Source organism: Purpureocillium takamizusanense, chromosome 2, assembly GCF_022605165.1.
Source record: "Purpureocillium takamizusanense chromosome 2, complete sequence".
NCBI classification, from domain to species: domain Eukaryota; kingdom Fungi; phylum Ascomycota; class Sordariomycetes; order Hypocreales; family Ophiocordycipitaceae; genus Purpureocillium; species Purpureocillium takamizusanense.
The window spans coordinates 2291339-2316233 of NC_063069.1; the positions used below are offsets into that span (position 1 = coordinate 2291339).

The 24895-nt window shown below is 61.3% G+C and overlaps 8 protein-coding genes across 9 annotated transcripts; 4 read left to right on the forward strand and 4 right to left on the reverse strand.

Annotated features, from left to right (window-relative positions):
* Positions 1–1972: 1972 nt before the first annotated feature.
* On the forward strand, positions 1973–3871 carry JDV02_002500 (uncharacterized protein; the record flags this gene model as incomplete). The annotated part of the gene is made up of 4 exons (XM_047983533.1): positions 1973–2265; positions 2387–2770; positions 2898–3649; positions 3712–3871. 4 exons carry the CDS (start codon positions 1973–1975, stop codon positions 3852–3854), a joined length of 1572 nt encoding a protein of 523 aa, XP_047839504.1. The 3' UTR covers positions 3855–3871.
* Positions 3872–4068: 197 nt separating this feature from the next.
* Positions 4069–5601, reverse strand: JDV02_002501 (Inorganic diphosphatase). The gene is made up of 7 exons (XM_047983534.1): positions 5385–5601; positions 5148–5307; positions 4862–5048; positions 4745–4805; positions 4615–4681; positions 4493–4554; positions 4069–4418 (listed from the first exon to the last, which is right to left on the reverse strand). The coding sequence occupies exons 1-7, from the start codon at positions 5520–5522 to the stop codon at positions 4083–4085; spliced, it is 1011 nt and encodes a 336-aa protein (XP_047839505.1). The 5' UTR covers positions 5523–5601; the 3' UTR covers positions 4069–4082.
* Positions 5602–7581: 1980 nt separating this feature from the next.
* On the forward strand, positions 7582–7848 carry JDV02_002502 (uncharacterized protein; the record flags this gene model as incomplete). The annotated part of the gene is made up of 2 exons (XM_047983535.1): positions 7582–7686; positions 7768–7848. 2 exons carry the CDS (start codon positions 7582–7584, stop codon positions 7846–7848), a joined length of 186 nt encoding a protein of 61 aa, XP_047839506.1.
* Positions 7849–9182: 1334 nt separating this feature from the next.
* Positions 9183–10253, reverse strand: JDV02_002503 (uncharacterized protein; the record flags this gene model as incomplete). Its single annotated transcript, XM_047983536.1, has 1 exon — positions 9183–10253. The coding sequence occupies one exon, from the start codon at positions 10251–10253 to the stop codon at positions 9183–9185; it is 1071 nt and encodes a 356-aa protein (XP_047839507.1).
* Positions 10254–11961: 1708 nt separating this feature from the next.
* JDV02_002504 (uncharacterized protein) lies at positions 11962–14728 on the forward strand. 2 transcript variants are annotated; one of them, XM_047983537.1, is made up of 4 exons: positions 11962–13392; positions 13502–13659; positions 13726–14268; positions 14351–14728. In XM_047983537.1, the coding sequence occupies exons 1-4, from the start codon at positions 12546–12548 to the stop codon at positions 14624–14626; spliced, it is 1824 nt and encodes a 607-aa protein (XP_047839508.1). In that variant the 5' UTR covers positions 11962–12545; the 3' UTR covers positions 14627–14728. The 2 variants fall into 2 exon arrangements, with proteins under 2 accessions (XP_047839508.1, XP_047839509.1); XM_047983538.1 differs by having other exon boundaries at positions 13726–14728.
* JDV02_002505 (uncharacterized protein) lies at positions 14684–17915 on the reverse strand. Its single transcript, XM_047983539.1, has 3 exons — positions 16667–17915; positions 16053–16571; positions 14684–15991 (listed from the first exon to the last, which is right to left on the reverse strand). Exons 1-3 carry the CDS (start codon positions 16740–16742, stop codon positions 14826–14828), a joined length of 1761 nt encoding a protein of 586 aa, XP_047839510.1. The 5' UTR covers positions 16743–17915; the 3' UTR covers positions 14684–14825.
* A 240-nt stretch (positions 17916–18155) lies between these two features.
* Positions 18156–19032, forward strand: JDV02_002506 (uncharacterized protein). Its single transcript, XM_047983540.1, has one exon. It carries the CDS (start codon positions 18255–18257, stop codon positions 18765–18767), a length of 513 nt encoding a protein of 170 aa, XP_047839511.1. The 5' UTR covers positions 18156–18254; the 3' UTR covers positions 18768–19032.
* Positions 18911–23341, reverse strand: JDV02_002507 (uncharacterized protein). Its single transcript, XM_047983541.1, has 2 exons — positions 20432–23341; positions 18911–20374 (listed from the first exon to the last, which is right to left on the reverse strand). The coding sequence occupies exons 1-2, from the start codon at positions 22699–22701 to the stop codon at positions 19072–19074; spliced, it is 3573 nt and encodes a 1190-aa protein (XP_047839512.1). The 5' UTR covers positions 22702–23341; the 3' UTR covers positions 18911–19071.
* Positions 23342–24895: the final 1554 nt, after the last annotated feature.

The window sequence follows — 24895 nt, forward strand, 5'->3', positions numbered from 1 at the left end:
AATCGCCGTGGGGTTCGCAGCTGTTTGTTTTTGAGAAGTGAAGAATCACGCACCCCCTCCTGTGCCGTGCTGTGCTGTGCGCGGGAGGGTCTGGGCTGTCCACTATAGCAACCCGCTGCAAGTCATTACCACAGCCAGGTCCCAGTCACGCCGAGACCCCCGGGCCCCATCCCTACACAGAATAGAGTCAAAAAAACGTATTTATTATAAGACGAGAAACGTTCTCACGGACCGCATGGCCTCTGCGTCTTGCTACCAAAGAGCCCGTGCTGCAAGCAGCCGCAAGCTCGCATATTCAACACCGTGCGTGGCCGGCCCCGGCCCGAAGCCGAGACGGCCGGGCTCCGGTGGGGCCTCCCTCCGGCAGTGCGCCGAATCGGTCACCGGTAACGGCGAGGGCGTCTCACGGCCCGGGGTTGTGTGTGCACGGCCAGGGCAAGGGAGTTGCACTTGCTTGCGCTCAGGGTGCCCGAGGCCGGCACAGACCCGGGACACGGGACACACACACACGCCCGTTCTCCACGACGTCTCGTTTGACCCAACCATCTGGAACGCAGTTGCCGGAAACACGGGCCCACACTGAGCTTGCCGCCGTGTCGTGTTTCATCAGGAACTGCCCGTCCACCCTCCTCTTGAACTGGAGGGGAAACAGTTTGTTTGGAATCAGGCCCGTGGACGCCGAAACTATAACCATTGTCCTGTGCCTCTCTCATCACATCAAAGGCCGTAGTAAGCACGTCAGAATTTCTGCATCTACACTACACGGGGCATGCTACTCGGCGAACGGGATTCGTGACTGTCGCGCGGGTTGGAGTTACTCATCATCTCGGGCACAAAATTATCTACTACCTCCAGTGTGTGAGCGTTGGACCGGGGGGCCTCGTGACGTAAAGTCGCCGAATAGTCGTCGAAACCCATGACAGATCCAGATTTCAGCCGGCAAGGCTGCATAGAGCAAAAGCAAAGCTTCGTCAAATCTAGCGGCACAACTACCTACGGCTGTGCAATTATTCAGCGGCGCACACCATCTCGACCTTGTCCATGTTGCCGCGTGCCTCGGCCGTGTTTTGGTGGCGGCCGTCGCCATGGGACGCCACACGGCGAGACACCCAATGGCACCCAGGACACAATAGGGCAGTTGGGCCAGCATCAGTATTCCCTCTCTGTTCCCGGTCGGCCTCTCTCAGCCCTAAAAAGAATGCCGTGCAACGCTGCGACACGCGGTGTCTGGCAGGGTACCCCCAGCCTGCTGGCCGGCCGTGCGCAGCGGGCCCGCAGACATAGATGCACCCATCTAATGTAGAAGAGACGACCACATGTGCGCCTCGCTTGTCTGTTTCAACATATCTCGATTTTGCTTCACAAGATAGAACCGCCAGCAAACTGGATTTTAAAATTTAAAAGGGGGCGGCGGGTGGGAATCAGTGATAATCCAACCACGGCTCGATTGAGCATCAATCAATCCCTCGGCAACGACGGACCCACCGGCCGCTCGCGCAGTTGCGGCGGGAGGCGAGGACGGTGATTACTGAACACAGCCAAAGCCGTGCGCCTTTGCTGGACAGCGCCCGGCTGTGTCTGTCTGTGTCCTAACGTAGTAGCTAGTGACAAATCCGCCGGCGACATTTGCGCCTGCGCCGCTGCTGCCATGCGAGCCATAGATATAGAGGCCACTAGGCCTGTTGATCAGTCTTGTCGTCGAGAAAGGTGATGGGCTTTCTTATTTTCATTGTCTTTGCTCTTGATCAGGCAACTTGCAACAACACCAACGGAGGTGGTAGTGGCGGCGCAACGACGACTTATACGAGCTGCACCTTGCATCCATCAAGTATCGTGTGAAACGCGGCGGACCACAACACCTGCAAACTCAACCTAATAAAGGACTCATTTTTAAGGTCCCTCGCGCAGTGCACATTCCAATCCGCTCAACTCCTCGTTACACGCCCTGAGACTGCCCGTGTAACCGCCCGGCATGACGGCCGTCGAGGGCGTCCCGGCCACGCACCAGGACGACGCCGTCCCGCCGGAGCAGCAGCCCGCCGGCGGCGACACCACTGACACCGAGGTCGACACCACAAACGACATGCCCGTGGATGCGCCCGCTGCAGTTGTCGCCAGTGCCGACGACGACGCGGAGAAGGCTGCCCCTGCGAAGCCGTCGGATGCCGACATCGACTGGGACCGGCACCCCGAGAACCCGCGCAACTGGCCGGCTTGGAGAAAGACGTTGCAGATTACATCCGTATCGTCCATGGGCTTCGTCACGTAAGTTGGACCTCCAGTCCCTATTTCTGGCAGACTTGACGCCCTAGAGCGTCGGCAACCCCCGCGATGATACTACTACTTTTGCTGCGAAAACGACTAACAACGATATCGAAAATTCAAGCTCCATCGCCACGTCCATCATGAGTCCCGCCCGCGTACAGCTCATGGACGAGTTCGGCGTCGGCAGCACCACCGCCCTCGTGCCCCTCGCCATGTACGTCTTCGCCCTCGGCTTCGGCCCCGTCATGGGCGGCCCGCTGTCCGAGACGTTTGGCCGCCGGCCCATCTACCTGTACGGCATGCCGCTCGGCGCCCTCTTCACCCTCGGCGCCGGCTTCACGCACAACTTTGGCGCGCTGTGCTTCCTGCGCTTCATGGCGGGCTTTTGCTGGGCGCCGCTCCTCGCCGTGCCGTCGGCCACCATCTCGGAGACGTTTGCGCCCAAGACGAGGGGGCCCGTGTCGGCCGTGTTTATCCTGATGCCTTTTCTCGGACCGGGACTCGGGTGCGTTTTGTCCCCTTTGCCTCTCTCTCTCTCTCTCTCTCCCTCCCTCCCTCTCTCTCTCTCTCTCTCTCTGGCGTATCCCTACCCCTGCCTGTGATGGCTGGCTAACTTGCAAGGGTCGACACAGCCCCGTCATCGGCTCGTTCCTCGTGAGCCGCAAGGACTGGCGCTGGACGCAGTGGACCCTGCTCTTCATGGCCATCTTCTGCATGCTGCAGACGCCCTTCAACGGCGAGACGTTTGCGCCCATCATCCAGCGCCGCATCGCCAAGCGCCGCGGCGAGGCCGTGCCCCCGCAGGCGCCCCTGACGGCTCGGCTCGGCGCCTTTGCCCGCGTCGGCCTCATCCGCCCGCTGCACATGCTCGCGACCGAGCCCATCGTCACCTTCCTGTGCCTCTACGTGGCCGTCAACTTCGGCATCCTCTTCAGCTTCTTCGCCGCCGTGCCGTACACCTTCACACTCGTGTACGGCTTCGACCTTGAGCACTCGGGTCTCGTCTTCCTCTCCATCGTCGTCGGCTGCTTCCTCGGCCTGCTGACCATCCTGCTGTGCGACGTCCTCATCTACCGCCCCAGGACGGCGCGACATCCGCTCCGGCGCATCCCGCCGGAGAATCGCCTCTACCCCATGATGATATCCTGCTTCGGGCTGCCCGTCGGCCTGTTCTGGTTCGCGTGGACCGCGCGCTCCGGCGTGTCGTGGGCGAGCCCCACGGTGGCCATTGTGCCCTTTGCGTGGGGTAACCTGTGCGTCTTTGTCGGTGCCATCCAGTACAAGGCGGACACGTACCACGGGAGCGTGATTGCGAGCGCAGTGAGCGCAAATAACCTGGCGCGGTACGGCTTCGCCGGCGCGTTTCCCTTGTTTACCATCCAGAGTAAGTCTCCTGATCCTTGGCGGCTTGCTTCCTCCTCTGCCTCGATGCTGACGCAAGCCAAGTGTACAAGTCGCTGGGCATAGGCTGGGCCACGAGCCTGTTGGGATTCGTCTCCATCGCTCTGCTCCCGATTCCTTGGGTGCTGTTCAAGTATGGTCCCACGATCCGGGCAAAGAGCAAGTATGAGACGGTGAGCTACGATTGAACGATGCAATGGCGGGTTGGACATGCATAGACATACTTGAGGGGCAGGCACCCCTGATAATGGATCGGGTATAGCATTAGTAACCGGCGTTTGCACTTTTCAACTCACCATATTGATGAGTTTATTATAGACGGCATCTTGAGAGGATCCTCAGAGCTAAAAACCTATCCATGTATCCCGATTCATACCGCACATGCTCCTGGCCAGTATGCTTTTACCAGCTGCCGTCTACTGGACGTCAATGACCTGCCCGGGAATCACGTTAAAGTCCTTGTCGAGATAGTACCAGTAGTCGTACTGCTTGGGCTTCTCCGCCGGGGGCAGGACGTTGGACTTTTCGGGGATGCCAAACTCCTTGGTCGCGTTCGCGCTGGGGATGTAGCTCTTGCACGCGCGCGGGTTCGACGTCTGCCGCGTGCTGATCTTGTCGTGCTTTTCCTTGCCGAGGATGAGGTCACGCCAGAACCCGTGGCTCTCGGCAATGGCCCCGCGCATGTACGCGGCGTCTTTGTAGTCGTTGCCGACGATGGTGTTGAGGCCGTCGCCCTTGACGACTTTGTAATACTGCGAGGTATGAGTATGTCACGAAAGGCTGCATGCGGCAAGGGGGGGGGGTCGGTTTGACGTGGAGGACGCACCGTGAACCAGTCGTAGAACTGCTTCTTCAGACCAGGGCGATACTTTTCGAGGTCCTCTAGGTCTGCGACCTTGTTAGCCACGGGACTACCGTCACGCTCAGAGCCCAGACCATGTCACGTACTGTTGACGATTTTCGAGAGCGGGTCATCGACGTTGATAACAATGGCCTTCCAATCCGTGGTGCCGTCCTGGTGCATTCGTCAGTTAGCCTCGACGAGTCCCCCGGTAGCATGGCGAGATTGCTCACGCACGTCAATCATGGCCAGGCCGCCCAGAACCTTGACTTTTCTCACTTGCCCGACGTACCCCGGGCTACAGGCCGTCAGCAGAGCCCCGGCTCGTATGCGCCCACCGATCAGAACACTCACTCCAAGCCGCTAATGTCAAACACGTCCATGGGGTCATTGTCGCCCGGCAGGCCCGAGATGTTGTGCTTCACATTCGAGTTCTCCCAGGTCTGCGGGAACGAGCCGTACAGGAACGGGTACGACCGGTGCGGCCAGACGCTGGCGACGAACCTCGGCTTCTTTTTCTTGTCGTCGTGGAAGATGGGGTCTGGGGAGTCGTGCAAGTCACACGCCAGACACGGTCAGCCCAGCCGTATAAAGAGGCACCCTCCAGGCGGAAGCAAAGTCCGTGTCCCCTTGTACTCACTCAGAGGCTCGTTGCGCTTCGTCTCAATCTTGGCGTCCGTCCAGCGAGGAATCTCGACGTAAAAGTGGACGATGCTGTCGTCGGTCTTGTTCGGGTAGAGAGGAATGTCGTGCCAGAAGGAGATGGGGCTGCCGTCCTTTTCGAGCCACATGCGCCAGTCCTGAAGTTGTCACCGGCTCAGCCTTCGCTCTCGTACCATGTTGCAAGGGGCGCGAAGAAGAATGACACATGGCTTACCAGCGTATTGCGAGCGCCGACCTCTCGCAGGCTCAACGACTTGATGTCAAAGTCGCCGCCGTTCCTCGGAGCAATCGACGTTCCCAGAACGAGGCAAGGCGCAATGGCCAGCCAGGCGAGGGATTGGACGGACAACATTGCCACACTGTCGTCGGATCGCGAGCCGAGTCCTACCTACTACGTTACTATACTCTGTGGCTACCCCGGATCAGGATTCAGAACCAGCTCTTATTTTTTCTCTCCCCGAGTCAAGGGGCAGGGCCTTGAGCCCTTTTTAAATGCCCACGGTCAGCGACACGTCCCCCGCGTCCAGATGCTGCAACCCGCCCTCGCGCGCATATGCTCATGTCCCCAAAAAGCCAAGCTTCCAATAGCCCTCGCTGGGTCCGCTGCAGGTGTTCGATTCGGTTCTCCATCGAGGTTGGTGGGTTCCATTCCGCGTCCGTAGTCGCCGACGGCGCCGGCGATTATTGGACCGGCGCGGAATCGCCCCCCGGGGAGCGGGACGGGAACCCATGCGCGGTGCTGCCACTGGGACCGTGGAGGAACCGCACGTGGGCTTGGCCCCTCGGATGGGACATGTCGAAACAAGCTTATACGGGCCTGGCAGGGGCTTTGTTTCCGGAGCACGTGGGCAATCGGCCGTGGCCTTGCTTCTGTGTCTATGATGAAGCCACACAGGGTCCAGTCGTCACTTGTCAAGTACTTCTAGCATCGGAGGTCCAGTCCTCGTGTCGGGTTGTCGGGCTGGCTGCACGTCATGTGAGCATATTCTCCGTCAGTTCTGCGGGGTGGACTCTGCACTGCATGCCTGTTTCGATGCCGCGACTAGGCTGTCCCGCTGTTCAAAGGTTGCACGTTCTGGAGCTTTTATTAGGTGGTGTTGTAGATTGGTCAGCCTCCCAGTTGGCCGGCTCTTTCACTAGTCTCTCTCTCTCTCTCTCGCTCGGCTACCTATATAGCTCTCTTCTTCCTCCCTTGATAGCCCATCATCAAGCTCTTCATCAGCTGTGCGCCTGTGCCTCCTTTCTCAGGTGGGCCTGTTCATGTTGAGAGACATCGGGAGGAACGGCTCCTTGACTCCGCACCCCATGCATGCATGCATCCACGAGGACCATCTCATGCCTTGTGTGACGTGCTTTTTCTCCTTGTCTATAGCTTTCGAACAAGCCATGCCGTCGCCGCTCGAAACACGATGCAGCTCCCGTGATGCTTCTAGAACAACGCGCGTAGCCATCGCAGCTGTGTTCGTGGCGACTCTGGTCGCAGCAGACACCAGACGGCAACGGGCATAGCATTAGCGACACTGCAGCAGCATAGTGGAGCTGCGCGCGCCTCCCTCAACGGACGCTCAACTAACTGCATGCAGCGCGAGCTCCGTGACCAAGCGGCTCCGCTCACCAACATGTTTGGTATCAGCAATATGCAATGCATGTGTCGAAAAAAAACGCCTCCAAGAAGAATTCAACAGTCCGAGACACGGGGCTTCAGGTCCCTGACGCCCAGCATGGCAGAATCCTAAACAAGGAGACGGACGCCTCCCGTTGCGCCCCGGGTATATCGGTTGCGGACTGAGACGAGAGTTGCGGCACGGAACAGAGCGATATCTAACCACCATGCACGGGCACCATCTCTTGTATGAGCCCGGCATCGCCGCCTCAGTGCGTCGGAGCCCCCTTGTTTTGAAATGGTGCGGTTCTACACTCGCCCTTTACGTTGTTAAATAGCTTCTATCGGTCTTTGGAAATCGGGGTTGGGGAGAAGGAAATCAGAGCAAGCCCTTCACATCTCTTTACTTTAGTCAAGGCTTCCATCATCATCGTCATTGTTTCTAAATAACGCCAGGCGATAACAGCACCTTTACGATAACATAATGAATCGTCGATTTGCATTCATTCTCGCAGCGCTTTGTGCTGGGGCCATGGCCGCGCCAACCGGGAACGATTCTAATGTAGGAGAGGCAAAGTTTCAGACCCAGGAGGACGCGCAAAAGTATGCGCTTGATCGCAATCAAGAATATCTTGGCAAAGCGGTAAGCCCACCATTGAACGCCCACGGGACGACTGGAGCCATTCACAGGAGCCACTCATGGCAACCGCGTGAAAAGCGTTGGGGAACGGAACATAGTGAAGGTTGTCCAGTCGAGATTCTCATTATTCGATAGCAATGTGCCTACCAGTCTCAGACATGCGAGTTCATGGAGTTTGGCGTCACCAACATGAACATGAACCAGACCAACGATGGCTCGGGCTACTTCACCGTCAAGCCCAACACGCGCACAGCAAAGTGTAGCTCGGGACAGGTAGGCGCACAGACTATGGAACCCTCGCCGTCCGGCGGTGCCTGTTTGGCTTTTATACTAACAGCCCGGGCGAATGCACAGTGCTCGTTGACGCCCTCGGGCAAGAACGCATGCGTTGTTTCGTTTAGTCGCGGCGGATATCCGAGTGGCACGTGTTACTGAGCTTCGTCGTGTGCGATTTAACATGTACTTCACATGCCGGATTGGAGGCGACGCCCGAGCGTCGTCCAACCGAAAGAAAGAAAATATAAATAAATAGCAATACGCGTTCAGATGGAGCGCTAGTGCCATTGACGTCTCTAACTCTAGCCTCATGCCTTTGAACACTGGTACTTGAAGCACCGGGCTTGCGAGAGCCGGCCAACTCGTACGCGTCGTTGAGGTGCCTGGGACGCAGCATAGTAGGTGAAGTATGTCGTTGGCACCCAACGGTGACCAAGGCAACCAGCATCAGTGTTCCTCTATGTGACGTAATCTGAAGCTGCCTTCAAAACAACAAAGCAATTTTATGACACAGCGCCCCATTTAAGTGATTACGTATCGTGGGCTTCGAATTGGTTGCTACTTGACAGGTCCGGTGCCTAGGCCGTATGTCGTGAACTTCGGCCAGCGACTACATAATCCCTCCCCCGTCCAGTGCTCCTCCCATCTCGACCGCATAGGCTTCCTCCTCTTGCATTCAACTCATCCGTCTGTCGTTGTGCATCATTCACCCAGCATGGTCTACTTCGCATATTTGATCCTGACCTTGGTGGAATGGGCCCTCGTTCATGCTGGGAACCAGACGACCTTACTCTGTACCAAGGGGGAAGGGAAGCCACATCTCAGCTATCCGATGTTCGAAACCGAGGAAGAAAGACTCCAGTACATTGACCAGGGAAATGAAGCCTATAAAAGGGGTGTAAGTTTCGACCTCAAGTTTGGCCCAACAACCAGATATCAATGTTCTTACCTTCGTCTAAACTAGCTATGCAATTCCACCACTCAGATGTGTCGAGCTCGACGTTTTTTTCCCCGAAGACAACTACGGGGAATCCCGATAAAAGAAATAGCCGTAACGTCGGTGCAAACGGATTTTACATGCAAGACAAGAGTAAGTCCATGTCCCGAGTCTGGTGCTTCATGTTGTAGTCGCTGCAACTTCACGACATGACCACCTTTGCTCCCACCTAGGTTCACGCGCGACGCAGTCAATATTGACAGACGCTGGATCTATAGTGTCCGCCACCCTTTGGGTCCTGCAGAGTTTTCATACCAAGGCATGTAGGCAATTTGAAACAAAGAGCTAATTGTTTCCCCTTGGTGGATACCGAGGTGCTCACTGAGGCGGAAATGACAATAGTCGAGGAGGAATGGCTTGATCACGAAACTATCTCTGATTTGAGCATCCAGTCGCAACTGTCTGACTGCTAAGATTGTTTGGTTGTTTTATGACAAATGGATCAAGTTGGTATAGATTGCTAGTAGCCATCGGCCTTTTGTCGAGCTTTCAAAATTCAAAATTGCGTGAACTGGTTGGGAATTGTCATGTTCCCGTCAGCCACGAGCGTGCCCCCGCCTACGATGTCGACATCCAACGCCTCGCCGTCCCCCTTGGCGCCAGGCCGGACATGGAGCTCGACGCGGATGACGCACTCTCTTCCAACCCTGTGGCCCTGCTGAACCTCGATTGCCGCGACGTCTCCGTCCGACGTCAGCGCCCCGTGGTTATGCAAGTACGCCGAGAAGGGGCCTGCAGCGCTGCCCGTGGCTGGGTCCTCGGACGACATGCCGGGGCTGAAGAAGCGGGCGCGGTACGTCGGGGTGGCGTCTGTCGAGGACGACAGCGGTGGCGGCGGCGGCGACACGGGCGTGAAGAGAAAGATCCCGTAGGCCGACTTGTCGACGAGTGCGAGCTGCTGCAGGAGCTTGTCCTTTTGCACGACCACCTTGTTCAGTGCGTCCACCGAGGCGAGCGGGACGAGGAGATGGCGCGTCGTCGACGTCGACATGACCTGCGGCACCAGCGTGACGTGGTCACCGCCGTCGGCAGCCTCGACGGCGACGCCGACGTCTTGAGGTGCGAGCCCGATGCTGGCCGCCAGGCTCGCAGGGTCAGGGTGCTTCGCATGCGTCCCTGGCGAGACCTGCCTCAGCGACACGGACATTCGGTGACCTCCATCCGCGGCTGCGTCCTTGGTGCGCAAGATCTTGACCGGTAAGACCTCCGTTCCCAGCTCCTGGTACACGGTGAACTCCTCGCTCCCAGTGGCACCATCCACAGAGGTAGGCGAGCCGAGGTCCAGCCGCCCCGAATCGGCGAGGAACCACCAAGCGCCCAAGATGTTGTGCCCGGCGCCAAACACCTCCTTTCCGTCGGGAAGGAAGGAGCGCAGTCTGTAGGTCGCACCAGGGCGCGTGGGTTTGGAGAAAAAGGTCGTTTCCGAGAGATTGAATTGGCGAGTGATGAGCTTGAGCTGGGTGTCAGAGAGCAATCCGTCAGTGTCGTCCACGACGGCAAGGGGGTTGCCCTTGAAGGCCGTGGTGGAGAAGATGTCGACGATCCAGTACTTGACGGTTGTTGCCATTGCGCGGACTCGGTGGGGGTGCGAGGAATGCCTCCTTTTTCTTGAGTTTATTGCAGGCCGTAGGGTTTATCTTCACTGTTTGTTTGTTTGTTGAATCGTGAAGTGACGGTTGAACCTTTGCACGACTGGAGCTCGAACCACTCAGAGTTGCGAACCGCACGCTATTTATACGATACGAAGTACGAGGCCTCTCGCGGCTGAATATGCATGCCCTGCTACTTACAAGCCACGAAAGCGCTGGCGTTTGCAACTTACAAATCAGGCTTGCTAGGGTCGGTTGATCGCCTTGCCTGCAAGTTACAACCCATCGTGACGATGACAAAAGGCTCATTGACTAATTGCTCAATTTGCGAGTACATCATGCTTGTCGCTCAGTTGATTACCCCGATACTAGATAGAGCACACCGTGATGGTGCGAGACGCTTGTGCGGGTAATTCATGTCGAGACTGATGATTGACGCTTGACGGACCGATGGGCGCGCCAAGATTATGGCGAGCCCTGGATGCCATCTGCTTACGGGGTCAGGGACGCAACATTCAGCCACCTTGAGTTGAAGCTCCCACACATCGGCCTCCGGGGCTTCTCCTTGTCCAACCCTCCCGCGGACGATGCCCGCATCGCGATGCGGCTGCTTGAGCACGTCTGCCCCGGATCGGCAGTGCTTCGCCGGTGGAGGAGACTGTTCTCGTCGGCGGTCGGTTTGACCTCGAGCTGGGCTCTCTGCTTCGAGATCAAGCGCCCACACCTCCGCGAGCATCTTGCAGGCCCAGGCGTGGCCCGGCCAAGAGGAATCGCACTCGGGGGGAAAAGGTGGCCAGCATGGGTTTCCTATCAGCCGCCCGCACGGAGAGGTTGCAGAGCTACAACGCTATGGACATCGCGTCCGTCCCCATCGTCGGGGCGGAACGCTGTGCTGCCCCCAGGTCTCGCCTGCCGGGTCAAACACGTCCACGCTGCCTCCCTGCTCGGTCTTGCCATGAAAGGGGCGATCGGCCATGAGGTAGATGGTCAGGCTCCCGACCGAGGCATGGCGCGATGGCGCCGCGGCTCAGGAACAGCGCCATGAAACTTGGGGTCGAACTAGGCCCTCCGTTGCAGTGGATGATGACGACCAGAGACCACCGTTCTCACCATGGCGTGCCTTTCCAGGCCGCCGCGACTTGAGAGAATTGATACGTTGCCGTTCGCAAAGACGTGCTCTCGGCGTCGGCCCACGAGGCCCGCCGGGGGCAAGATCCGGTGCAGGCAGTGCAGTGTCGATGCCGACCGAGACTGGAACATAACTAGTGATGGCCACACCTACTTCGTACAAATTCAACATACTGGGCGACGCGGGGGGCTGTGAACTGGGATGGTGAGTCGCGCAAGAGTTGAATTGAAGTGAATGGCATGGCAAGATGAGCCTTGTCTTTTCAAGTATGACCAGGTACGGTGGTTGTCATCTTATTATTAGGCATGGGCATGGCATGTCTATGGCGCTTGCAGGTTCCTGGCCACATGCAGACCGAGTATGGCCGAGCCGTGGATCCACAGCTCTCTAATAAAATCGGTGTTCAGCTTCAGCATCAGTTGAGGCAATACGTAGCTGGAACGTAGCCGCCATGCCACCCCAAACAAAGTGTGTCATGTTCACACTAAAAACTTCATGCAGTTCGCCCGTCATCATCCCCATGCAACGCCCGACGTGAAACGATCAACAGTCAGGACTCAGGACTCAGGACTCACTCGGCCGTAGGCGGGTATTTGTTTCCCTCGCGGTTCTCTCAAGTCTCAACCTCTCAAACCATCAACAAGCGACGCCACCAAGATCCACCCGCTCGCTCGCCTTTTCTTTCTCACCGCGCACAGCCAGCCACTAAATCCGCGGCGCACTGGTGCCAGAATGCCGGTAGTACTCACGTAGTTTGCCGTGGTCATTTGTTGAGCGGCGCCGGATCACCACCTCCCGGATCGCACCACTTGCACAGCCCTCGCGTCCGCCCAATCGCCCCAGTTCACCGCATCAACGAAACCCATTGGCGGCGCAGATCCGACCTAGACGTCGACAGAGAGGCACGGCTACACAGGTCCCGAGGGGAGTCGGCATCGGACGACGATTCGACCACACTGATGGGTCTGCTCTGTGAGAGGGCCGTTGGGCTGTGATGCGCCGGGACCGCTGACGAGTGCCCAAGGGAACGGACGGACTTTCCCAGTCCTTCATCGTTGCCAACGGGTGTATATATCTACTGATACTGGCCGTGTGGAAGAGCTGGGAAGTTGTGTGCCCTCAACACCAAGGATTGACGACGATGGCGTCCCGCGATGATGCAGACGAGGAGCGCGCGGCGCAGCCTGCACCGTCCCGCAGTCCCAGTCTCTCCTCGACATCGATGTCCACGGCGTCATCGTCTTTCGATCCCGAGCGCCTGGCTCAGAACGACGGCCATGACCAACATCATCACGACGACGACGACGACGACGACGACGACGACGACAGCGACGCTCCACGCTCGCAAGCCTCCATCACGTCCTCGTCCCATCCGCGGGTCGCCTGGCTGCCCGCCTCGCACCACCACCAACACCGCAGCACGCTCGAGGCGCAGCTCTACGCCTCGCACCTCCTCTCGACGGCCAACTCGCGCCTCTTCGAGTTCGGCGCCGTGCTCTTCCTCGCCGCGCTCTTCCCGCGCACCCTGCTGCCCATGTCCGTCTACGCCCTCGCCCGCAGCGCCGCCGCCATCCTCCTCGCCCACCCCGTCGGCGCCTGCATCGACCGCCGCGGCCGCCTCGCCGTCGTGCGCGCCAGCATCGTCGCCCAGCGCGTCGCCGTGGCCGCGAGCTGCGCCGTCCTGTGGGCCATGCACGTTGCGCTGAATGCTGGTGGTGCTGGTGCCGGTGCTTCTGAAGCTGGAGCTGCTTCTGATGATGCTGGGGTTGGTGCTGCTGTGTCCTCTGCTGATGAAAGCCACCGCGACGACAGCACCCCGCAGATCATGCTGCTACTACTCAGCAAGAGGCGCGGCAGCATCGACGGCCTCTTTGCCGTGCTGTGCGTGTTGGCGTGCGTGGAGAAGCTCGCGGCCATGGCGAACCTCGTGGCCGTGGAGCGCGACTGGGTCGTCGTCATGACCGAGGGGGACGAGGACTGGCGCCGAGGTGAGAGAAAGCAAGACTTCACATGAATCCCCCCGCCCCCCGCATGTCCTTCTTTCGTCGTCTGTTCACACGGCCCTCGGTCGATCATATGTTGACCACTATCCTTCAGTCGTCAACGCCCGCATGCGCCGCATCGATCTCTTTTGCAAGCTTCTCGGGCCCCTCTTCATCTCCCTCGTCACGGCCGCGTCCACGCTGATCGCGATATGGACCGTCCTCGGCCTCAACGTCGCCTCCGTGCTCGTCGAATACATCTGCATCGCGCGTGTACGTTTTCCTCACCACCCTCCCACCCCCATTGCGTTGAAGGAGAGAAATCTCACTCTCCTCCAGGTCTACAAGAGCGTCCCGGCCCTCCAACGACCGCCCCCTGGATCTACGGCATCTCGCTCTTCATCGGCCGACCACCCTTCTGCTCGCTCATCCATGGCGGCGTCTCTCGCCAGCCGCATCCTCCCCATATCCTCCCTTCCCTTCTACGTCCGCCACCCCGCCTTCCTGCCGTCCTTTTCGCTCGCCCTGCTCTACCTCACCGTGCTGTCCTTTTCCGGGCAAATGGTCGCCTTCCTGCTCTCCGTCGGGTACACGCCGCTGCACGTCGGCCTCGCGCGCACGGGCAGCACCGCCGTCGAGCTCAGCGCCACGTGGGCGGCGCCCTGGCTGGTGCGCCGCGTCGGCGCCGTCCGCGGCGGCATCTGGAGCCTCAGCTGCCAGATGGTCTTCCTCGCCGCGGGGCTGGGCTGGTTCCTCACCGCCGAGTTCGAGGGCTCGCCCGCCGGCAGGCTCGCGTCCGCGACGGGCCTGGCCGTGTGCGTCGCCTTCAGCAGGCTCGGGCTCTGGGGCTACGACCTGTGTGCCCAGGCGATTGTGCAAGACGTGAGTTTCCCCCCTTTGTTCTGCGATCAAGACGCCGTATTCCGACAACAGGCATCACCACTGACAAACATGCGCGCCACAGGAGGTGGAGGCAGAGTTTCGCGGCACCTTCTCGACGGTCGAGGCTGCGTTCCAGAACCTCTTTGAGCTGCTGTCGTTTGCATCGACCATTGTCTTCTCCCGGCCGGACCAGTTCCGGTGGCCCGTCGTCATCAGCACGGCGGCCGTGTACATCGCGGGGGGGCTGTACGCATGCTTTGTGCGGCGGCGTCGCGGGCATCTCTTCCACGCACCGCCGTGCATGAGGGTCAAGGCAGAGCGGCCAGCGGACTACTTGGTCGATGAGGACCTTTTCTGATGGCCCGCATCGGGTACAGAGAACCAAAAGCTCAACATAGAAAGACTTTTCTTCCATCTTGGCTGTAATATAATTGTGCAAGATAAAAGAAATGAGTCGCTACCTTCCAACGCCACAACGTGCCCGTGCAAGAATCAAAACGATCAGTTATCAACAGCGTTTAGGCACCTCCTCAAGCGAGCCCACCCATCAGGGCCATCTATCTGCCGGGCCAAGACGGCGCATTCAGCATAAAGCCCATCAAACACCCCGAGATCAGCGCCGTGGCCGGCACCGTGACCACCCAGCCCAGGTATATCCACCCCACGAGCTTGGGGTTGATGCACCGCCAGTCCCCGTTGGCCAGGCCGACGCCCACCGTCGCGCCGGTGATGCACTGCGTCGTCGACACGGGCAGGCCCAGGCGCGTGGCCATGAGCACCGTGACGGCGCTCGCGAGCTCCATGCAGAAGCCGCGGCTGGGCGAGATGAGCGTCAGGCGGTTGCCCAGCGTGCGCATGACGTGGTAGCCGTAGGTCAGGAGGCCGAGCACGATGGCGCCGCCGCCGAAGCAGAGCACCCAGACGGGCACCTCGACCATGTCGCCGACGTGGCCGCGCGACCACACGTCGTAGGCCGTCGCAAAGGGCGCGATGGCGTTGGCCACGTCGTTGGCCCCGTGCGTAAACGACGCCGCAGCCGCCGTCAGGATCTGCAGCGCCGAGTACATGTACTCGGCGCGGTTGTCGTATCGCGCCGCCCTCGAGTGCATATCCGCAATGTCCCACTGGAGCACCGCGTTGCGCGTCTGCATGCTCACCACGTCCTTTTCGATGCCCCGCAGCAGGAAGCGGTTGATCTTCCACGTCACGACGGGGAGGCTGGTGGACGGGCCCGCGGGTCGCGGGGGGGTCAGGCCAGCGTCGACGCCGTGCGAGGTACGTCGGCTGCTCGAGGGCGACTCCGGCTGCCGTGGGGTCGGAGCCTGCGCCGGCGGCGGGAGCATGAGCTCGTCGTCCTTGTCTTCGTCCGCCGTCGGAGGGGGCTGCTCCCCGCTGGGCGTCTGTACCGACCGCAGGAGCGCCTCCGAGGCGCGCACATACTGCAGCTCCTCCGCAGTGAGGTGTCCTTGGTAGTAGTCCTTGATCTGAGGCTTGACGAAGCCGTAGGGGGTCGGCGGAGGGGGTTCACGCCTGAGGAGATGGATGCCTTGAAAGACGTGATACCACTTGAGCGTCCAGTCCTCTCGCATAATGCGCACCCATAGATACGGCATGACGAAGACGGCCTGCAAGAGGGCGCCGCCGGTGGCCGCGCCAAAGATGCTGATGAGGACGTCGCGGGTCGAAAGGTCGCTGACCTGCACCCCTTTCCAGACGACCAGCACTGCTCAAAGTCAGCTTCGCGAACAGCGATTACGACGACGACGCGCAAGGTAATCACGCACTGGTCAACGCCCCGACGGTGAGAAACGTGTAAAACGGAATGGACCAAAACGCCCGCCTCACGGCCGTCGGCTTCCGCAGGACGGCAAGCTTGGTGAAGAGGAACAGGGCCGCGCCGAGGCAGCCCGCCAGCCCGGGCGCCACGGCCCAGGCCACGAAGACCTGCGACACGCCGCCCCAGGACCAGTTGACCTTTGCGATGCCGATGCTGGCCGTGGCGGTGCCGATGAGCCCGCCGACCACGGCGTGCGTGGTCGAGACGGGCATGCCGTAGCGCGTGGCGACGGTGAGAAAGGTGGACGAGGCGACGATGATGCACATCATGGCGAGGAGCAGCACCGCGGGCGCGTCGTCGTAGTGGTGCGGGTCGATGATCTTGGTGCGGATGGTGTCGGTGACGCGCGCCCCGACGGCGACGCTGCCGGAGAACTCGCACACGGAGGCGAGGGCCATGGCCTGCTTGAGGGTGAGGGAGCGCGAGGAGACGGACGTGGCGAAGGAGTTGGCCACATCGTTGGCGCCTTTTTATTTTTATTTTTTGGTGCCAAAGTCAGCATAAGACTCGTCGTTCAGGCTGCCATTGTATTTTATAGTGCAAGGTCAGATCAGCACGCACCTATGTTCCACGCATCGAGAAAGGCAAAGATGGTGGTGACGGCAAAGATGTAGGTATACTGCTGCAGGACGGCCATCCTGGGAGAGAGCCCGCCCTGATCGAAGGAGACAGCCTCTGCTTCACCAGTCCAACGTCGGAACGGAACAAGACCTTGAGAGGGGATCCAAGGTCACCCGCTTGCTTGGGTCGCCGGGCTATATCGCTGTAGCCACTCGCATCGCCATGGCGAGGATGCGGCACGTCAAAGTCTCGTCTCTCCGGACGTGGAAGAATACTCAGCCAACAAACGCGATGTAAATAAGAGTTGATCCAAGCGAACGGCAGGACAAGGGACGTGCGAGGTATTTCTGCAGAGGACACACCCCAATCCAGATGCCGGCAGCAGCCCGCCCGCCCCTAGGAGGCCGCAAGACGAGCGCGTGTGCTCCACCAGATGGTGTTACCGCAATGCCGCATGGGTAGCGTGTGCGTGGTGTCTCCGTCCCGCAATGACGGTCCTATGGATCGACGACGCTTCTCAGGGGGGGCCTGTTGGAGTGTGGCATTGGAGCCTTTGGCAGCGCTTGCCGACGATGAACGGAGTCGCCGCATCGGCGTCAAGGTTGTCTGTCCTCCCTGTTTAGGACCGACGGCATCATCTTCATGCACCTACAACCGTCCACCGGTATTCAACAGGGCAAGGAGCGTCCGAGCCTCATCTCGCAACATCTCTCCCTTGCCCGTGGGTCGAGCACACCGCATTGTGTTGACTTGACGGCATGTCGTTGATCAGGCCAATCATGGCCGCCGCCGTCGCCACGAGGGGCATCCCGGATCCGCTGCCGAGAGCCGCCAGGGACATGGATCAACGGGAGGGGAGCCAACGCCAACGACCGGCCACTGCTGCGGGTGCAACGATGCTGGCTGCGTGGTGAGAAAGTGGCCGTTTAAACAAGTTAGCACCCCGTGGCCATCTGATGAGAAGCTCGCTCGTTGCCTTTTAGCAGCGGTCCAACATCGCCGCCCATGAGCGGTGGTGGCCTGCCATCAAGTCTCGTCCGGGCCAACAAGAATTTAATTCAATCCATCTGCGTGTAGAATGCCATCTTATCAACTTGTTGTCGGTACAGGAACCGTCTCGCCACGTCAGTCAGTCAGGGAGTCCCTCCCGTCCACGACGCGTTGCCCGCTCGAGAGCCGCAGCGGTCTGGTGTCCACATGCGTGACCGACGGGAGCCCTGGATGGAACTTGGAAGTGAGTCGTTCGTACGGCGATTCCGGCGTGTCAACCGTGGACGGTTCAACAAAGGTGCTCAGTGCGTGCATCTAGTATAAACGACAGGTGGACCCAATCAAGTAGTAGGCTACGTTAATTACCTTGTATTCGTACTATTGAACTTAGTAGCCGTTCCCTGTTGATGAAGAGCCACCCACACCAGCACTGAACACGGGGCTCCACAAAATTATTCGCCTCGGCCCGTCATACATTCGCCATCCTATCCTTCCAACATATCACCACAGCTGAACCTCACTTTCCAATCCCCTCCTCCAAACAATCAATCAGTCCTCAGGCACGCGACAATCACCACCACCACTACTTACCACCACCATGCCTCCTCGCCTCTCCCTCCTCCTCCCCCTCCTCCCGCCAGCAGCGCGCCCGCGCCCGCACCGCCTCCCCGTCCTCTCCCTCGCGCCCCTCGCGAACGCCCCCGGCCGCCGCCCTTCCTCGTCCTTCACCCCGCGCCCCTCGCCCCCTAAACTCCCCGCCGACCAGCAAGCCGAGTTCGAGCGCCTGCAGCGCGCCGCCGCCGTGTCCTCCGCCTTCCAACAGACCCCCTCCGCCTCTGCCACGCCGCCGAGCACGCAGCAGCCCCGGCACGCCACCAACCCCGTCGACGCGGCATCGTCCTCTGCCGCCGCTACGAACAGCGCCAGCAGCAGCAGCAGCGGCAGCAACAGCGACGCAGACGTCAACCAGGGCATGTTCCGCGGCGCCCCGCCCGAGTTCGATGGCGACGTGAACCCCAAGACGGGCGAGGTCGGCGGGCCCAAGAACGAACCCCTCCGATGGGGTGGCGGCGGCGATTGGAGCTACAACGGGCGCGTCACCGACTTTTGAGCCGCGGCGTGGCGACGGGTTACGATGGTGATGACGAGCGGAGCGGTTTCCTCGTTTGCGCGAGGGGGTCAAGATTTCAGCGACGGAGGCCAGACCTCCGCGACCACTGTACAACAACACCTTGTATCAAACTGCATGGACATGTCAAAATGTACAATTAGATGTTATCGAGTTTGGGTATTCGCGTCAAGCACACACGCACGCCCGTGTCCCGCTGCCGCTTGGGGAATCCAAGCACATGCACACAATATGGCATGCAATTGGCACATCGTAGCACCCTCCTCGCCGGTGTCGGGCCAGCGCCTCACTTTCCCTCCTCCGTCGCCGCCGGCTTCTGCGGGCCCTGCGCGTCGGCCATCTCGACATCCTTGGCTGCCGACGCCGGCGCCTCCTGGGGTGCAGGTTCCGCAGCAGCCTTGTCTTGGGCCAACCAATTCTCCTTGTCTCCCTCGCTGGGGTCGCGTGCCTTCTCGTCGCCACCGCCGCCGCCATTCTCGGCCGCCTCTGTCAAGGCTTGCTCCGCTTCCTTCCTGTGCCAGTTTGCCGCGATCTCGCTTCGCAGGACCCCGTTTGGATCCTTGTCTGGCTGCTGCTCCTGCGCCGGCGGCTGCTCCAGGCTGTTCATGTTGCCGAAGCTAGCCGTCACCTCCTTCATCACCTTGCGCATTCGCTCACGCCGTGCCTTGCCGCGAAGCCGCGCCTGCGGCTGCGCCCCATTCTCGACCCAGCGTATGCTCCTCACCATGAAGCTGATGCCGTCATGGACCGAGTGGCGGGATCCAAACTGCCCACCAAACTCGCGGCTCGTGATGCCATGCCTTGTCGTCGACGCGTATTTCACAAGACGCGGCAGAATCAGCACGTTGACATGCAGGTCCCTGTCAGCCGGTACGGACAGCGGCCCGGACGCAGGCGGCGCCGTTATGAGGCCTTCGGAGCCGGGAGGCATGGTCTCGGTCGGCTGGCTCTTGGGCTTCCTCCGGCTCACCTCTTCCAGGTCAAGCATGGACGAGTCAACGTCCTCAACCCATTCGCCCTTGATCCAGCCACTGTGAATGCATGCCGCCACGACGTCGGAGTCGTCCGTATACACGTCGGTTCCCCAGAGGTACGACCTGGAGGTGATTTCTTCACGAGCCAGCGGCACTAGGTGCACCCGCGGCACCTTGACCGTCAAGATGCAGTTTTCTTTGCCTTTGATGGTGTCCCAAGGGAGAGGTGTCGGGTTCGACGAGAAGCCCCGATGGCTGGGTGTGTCTGGCAGCAGCCGCCCGGGCTTGAGTCCGGGCTCGTAGATGAAGTCGCCCAGGTGGTGACGTGGCCGATCGGCGACCGCATCCAGCACGGCCTTGTTGGAGATTATGGTCTTTGGCTTGGGCGGTATCACGGGTGCCGGGGCCGGGGGAGGGGCCGACGGCTTGGCCTGCGCGACGGGCGTCTGTGTCGATCTCGGTCCGTGATGATGGTGGTGATGGTGATGCGGGCCGCCGGCCTTGTCGGTTGGGGATGAGACAGCCGGCACTCCCTTGGAATTCTTGGCGGGCGCCGCACCCACCGTCGGGGACGCGGTGCCCTCAGCTCCGTGGTGGTGATGGTGGTGATGGTGGCTAGGTCCCTGGTTAGACAGGCCAGACAACTCTTGGGGAAAGGGATGCAGTGCGTACTGGTGGTGGTGGTGCTGATGGCCCTTGGTGCGTTTGTTGGCGCGTCCTCCAGGAGTCACCCGGCCCGAGCTGTCCTCGTCCTTGTTGTCCTCGTCCTTGAGCTTACGCCTCCGGCCTTTGGCCGGCTTGGTCCCCGCCTCGGGTCCAGAGTCCGGGGCGGCAGCGGTAGGTTCTGCGTCCTCGCGCTTCGCCGGCATGTTGGCATTTGTCTGGCTCCCGTACGCAGCTACAGCGCTGGACGCCATGGGGCTCGACGACCCGATAGCTCCGACCCCGCTCCCAATACCCGAGAACATGCGGCCAAACTCGCTCTTAATGCCTGGCTCCGCCGCCGGTCCCGGCTGTTGGGGCTGCGCACCTTGCACGGCCTGGGGCAAAGGCGAAAGGCGACCCTTGCGATTCATGTCCTGCACGGCGAGCAAGTTCCGCTGGTGGCTGTTAGGTCCCGACGCCTCCTCCGAGCTTCGGTTTCGCGCCGCGTCGTACCCGGGCGGCGCATGGCCGGCGCCATTATACGCAATCGGCGGCGGCGGCTGCGGCACCTCCTCGCCAGGCCGTGGGCGATGCAGCGGATGGTGTGGCTGCTGTTGCTGCTGTGGCTGCTGTGGCTGCTGCTGCTGTTGTTGGTGCAGATGATCCATGCGGGCGCGGTCAGGCGAATCGTATGGCTGCGGCGGCGCAGTTGCGTGCGGCGGAGGGCGTTGGGGTGGGTGTGAAGCCGGCGGGTAGCGCTCCGGGGTCGCGGTTTGGTATGCCGCGTGATGCGGTGGGTATGTCGTCGACGGGGGGTACTCCTGCCGCGGGTGATCCATGGGAGCACGGTAGCTCGACTCGGCGGCGTGGCGACCCCACTGAGGATCCCGAGCATCGCGCTGGTCGCGGGCTTCGGGAGGCGGGCGGCCGTAGGGGCCTTGGCCGGGATGCTGCTCGCGATGTCCCATCTCGTGAGGCGACATCATGTGTCGAGGCGCATCGCCACCAGAATATGCGCGCTCTCGTCCTTCGCGATCCCGTTCGGGTTGAGTCTGCCGCTCCCGCTCGGCTCGATATCGGTCATCGTAGGGGTACGGCCGCAGGCCTGTTCGTTCGGGATACTCCATGCCTGGGCCGGGCCGACCGGGATCGTCCCTCCTAGCGTACTGGTCTTCGGGCCTGCCCATGTGAGGCGGCATCCCCCCGTACGGCTTCGGCGGCGCGCTGGCCGTCGGTGGCGGACCAGCCGACATCCTTCCAGGCTCCCTGGAGGTGTCTGCAGGCGCCGACGGATGGCGTGCGTGGTATCCTGCCCCTGGCGTCCCGTAGCGCTGCACCTCGGGCGTAGAATAGTGTCCGCTTCGAGGCGACGGCGCGGTGCCGCCGCGGGGGTCGTACGGTCGCTGGTGATCGGGGGTCTGCGGTCGTCGGAAGGGGGGGTAGTCTGACGACGCCGAGTGCATCCGCGGCGACGCGTGGACTGGCGGCGCGTAGCCAGGGCCCGACCCGGGCGGCGGCGCCGAGGTGTGTGGAGGGTAGTGTTGTGGCGGCGGCTGCGAGTCGCGCGCGGCCGGAGGCGGGCCGCCGAGCATCGAGGAGATGGACATGGAGCTGCCGCCGCTGCCGGAGCGCGTGAGAGAGCTCAGCGCAGGGAGCTCCCGGCCAGAGGGAAACGAGGTCGGCGGCCCGACGGCGACGGGGGGCGGTCTCGGGGGCGGCGGTCCGAAACCCATGCCGGCTTGATGCTGCTGGTGAAGAGAGGGCGGCGGCGGCGCGCCTGGCTGGGGCGGCGACGTCGGCGGCGGCATGGCGCGGTTCAGGTCCCTGGATGACGGGAGCGACGAGGCGCTCTGGGCGCGGCTGTGGCCCAGGTCAGGCAAGCTCGAGCGAGCAGCTGGTGGGTAGTATGGAGTGTCACTCGTGCGTCGATGGTCGGCAGGGGCATAGGGAGCGGCGGCGCGCGAGGAGAAGGGTGAGTTGCTGGCGGCTGGCGATCGCGTAGCGGGAGCTCGGGGAGGGTAGAGCGATGGCGAGGGCGACGAGGATGACGAGGTGGCGGGCGGAGCAGCAACGGCGAAGTGGCTGTTACTATGACTGCCGTGGTAGTCGGGAGTCGGTTCCGGGCGCAGGGCGGGTGCGCGAGGGTGGGGGGCGGGAGCCGTGTGTTGCTGCGACGGCGGTGGCGGCTGCTGGTGATGGGCAGGGCCGAGGACAGGCTGGCGCTGATGCTGATGATGATGTTGCTGGTGTTGTTGGGACGGGTGCTGGTGCTGGTGCTGGTGCTGTCTTGGATCCATGGTCAAGCCGAGTTTTTAGCTCGAAAATTCCGACCCGTTTCGCCGTTCCCAGACTGGCCTGGCCTGGTCTCACTCGCTGGGGGGCGGCCGGCTGGGGCCACCACAGAGAGCGAAACAGATGGACTGATGGGGGCAGACGCGGCGCGCGCAAACACGCCACACGCACCCACACACTCACACACAGGCACGCACGCACGCACTGTGGAAAACCTGCGATGACGCTGGGCAGCCAGCCAGTCGACCGAACCCCCAGATTTTTTTTCCCCTTTCTTCCCGCGCCGCCGGTCGGGGACAGGCAACTCGTGCGCGGTTGTGTCGCCCACGTCGGCGTCGCTGGGGCGCGTGGTCTCGTTGTCGGCACGGCGGCAGTCGAAGATCGAGGAAGCAAAGCGCTTCACCAGGCGCCAGCGCCAAAACGGATGGCAGGACGTGGACTCGGTCGGGCAGCAGGTTGGAGGTGATGTTGGATGCGCTGGCGGGAGGCGGGGAGGGAAAGTTGTGGAGGAGGAGGAGGAGGAGGAGGAGATAGAGCGCGCGACGAGTTGGGAGAAATTTGCGGCGAGCACATGCGTTCGACCTGTCAGGCTCGTTTAGGTTGGAGCAGTCCCGGCGCAAGCATGGATGGTGGTGGATGGAAGGATGGATGGATGGATGGATGGATCAAATGGACCGAGTGCGCTGGGCTGGATCAACAGCCTGGACTGACTGGGGACGCCCCGGAACTGCCCGGCCTGCCGCGCTACGTACGTACCTCACTTACAGGAACTTCGTAGTACCTAGGTACTAACCCACATGAGGATGACAGTGGGCACGGCGCGTGTGGCCCCTGCGTGCCCGCGGGCGTGCTTGGCCCCAGTCCCATCGTCGCCATCATCGACGGTGAGAGGTGGTCGCCTCGCTGGCCTCAGAGTGCATGTCGTCACCCCCCCCCCCCTCCTGCGACTGCACCGCACCGCGCGCAACGCACCCTGCGCCGTGGCCGCCGCTCGCCCGCCAAGGCGCCCAGCCAGTCAGGATCTCCTGGCCGCCATCCGGGGAGCAGGACGGATGGATGGATGGGCATGGCTGGACAAATGCCTGGGGCGGCCAAGCCTGCAGGCGGGTGGAGGCGGCTCGGGGGCTAATCGTCTGGCTGTGAGGGGCCATCTGCGAGCACTGACACGGACCCCGGAATCGATGTGAGGGAGCGAGAGTGCAGCACTAAAAAATGAGTGGGGCCCAAGCACATGAACGCCGGGCGCCTGGCCATCCGGGCTGGCATTGGATCCATCAATCGTCACTCCAGGGCTGCCCTAAAACTTGACCTCAGCCCCCCAGGCACCGGCGGCCCGCGGCTCGGGCGCCTCAGGGATCAGGCGCCCAGAGGCAGTAGTACTGTATTAATATCAACCTTGAACCTATATCCATCGACGGTTTCTACAGCGGCCGCGCCAGAGAGACACATCTCACACGTGGATATATACTACGTACTGACGTTAGTACCTTGGTTGTATCTCTGCGAAGTGTACTTCGTATACCATCCTGACTCAATCACGGACCCCTCGCTACCCCAACAGCGCTTCGCCTCACGAGCGCAGGTACTGTGGCGACGGCACAGCGAGCGAGGCCATCCCACCCATTGCGGAGTCATGCCATCCCTTCCCTTTCCTTTCCTTTCCTTTCCTTCCGTCCCATCCCGCCATGAGCGCGCACCGAATCACATGGATCGGGCCGCCGCCAAGCGACGCGCACATCGGATCACGGCGATACGGCACTCACCGTCGTGTGTCTGCAGAGCAGCCGCTGCAGCGTCGCTTCAAGCCACTGACCCTCCTCCGTAGTTACGTAGTCATGGCACAAGAAGTCTTTGGAGTCGTGCAGATCCCCCGCGGCAGAAACGCGCCTGCGAGACGCACCCGCCGCCGACCGCCCTGCCCTCCTCCTCCATGCGCGCCCCGGGAGTCGGGCGTTTTGGCCCCAGCACCCAACCGTGCCCCTGGTCACCGCCCGGCCGGGCCCCTGCATCCTGGGCTTGATCCAGGGCTCCTTCGCCTCCCTGGGTTGCCGCTGGTCGGCCCCAACCGTCTCCACATCCCGGCGCGCTTCGGCAACGCAAAGCCTTCATTCATGAGGGTTCGCATACATATACAGTATATGCTCGGTCGCATCGACAACACCCAGCCACGCATACCTCGCCACGACCGTTGACGCCCAC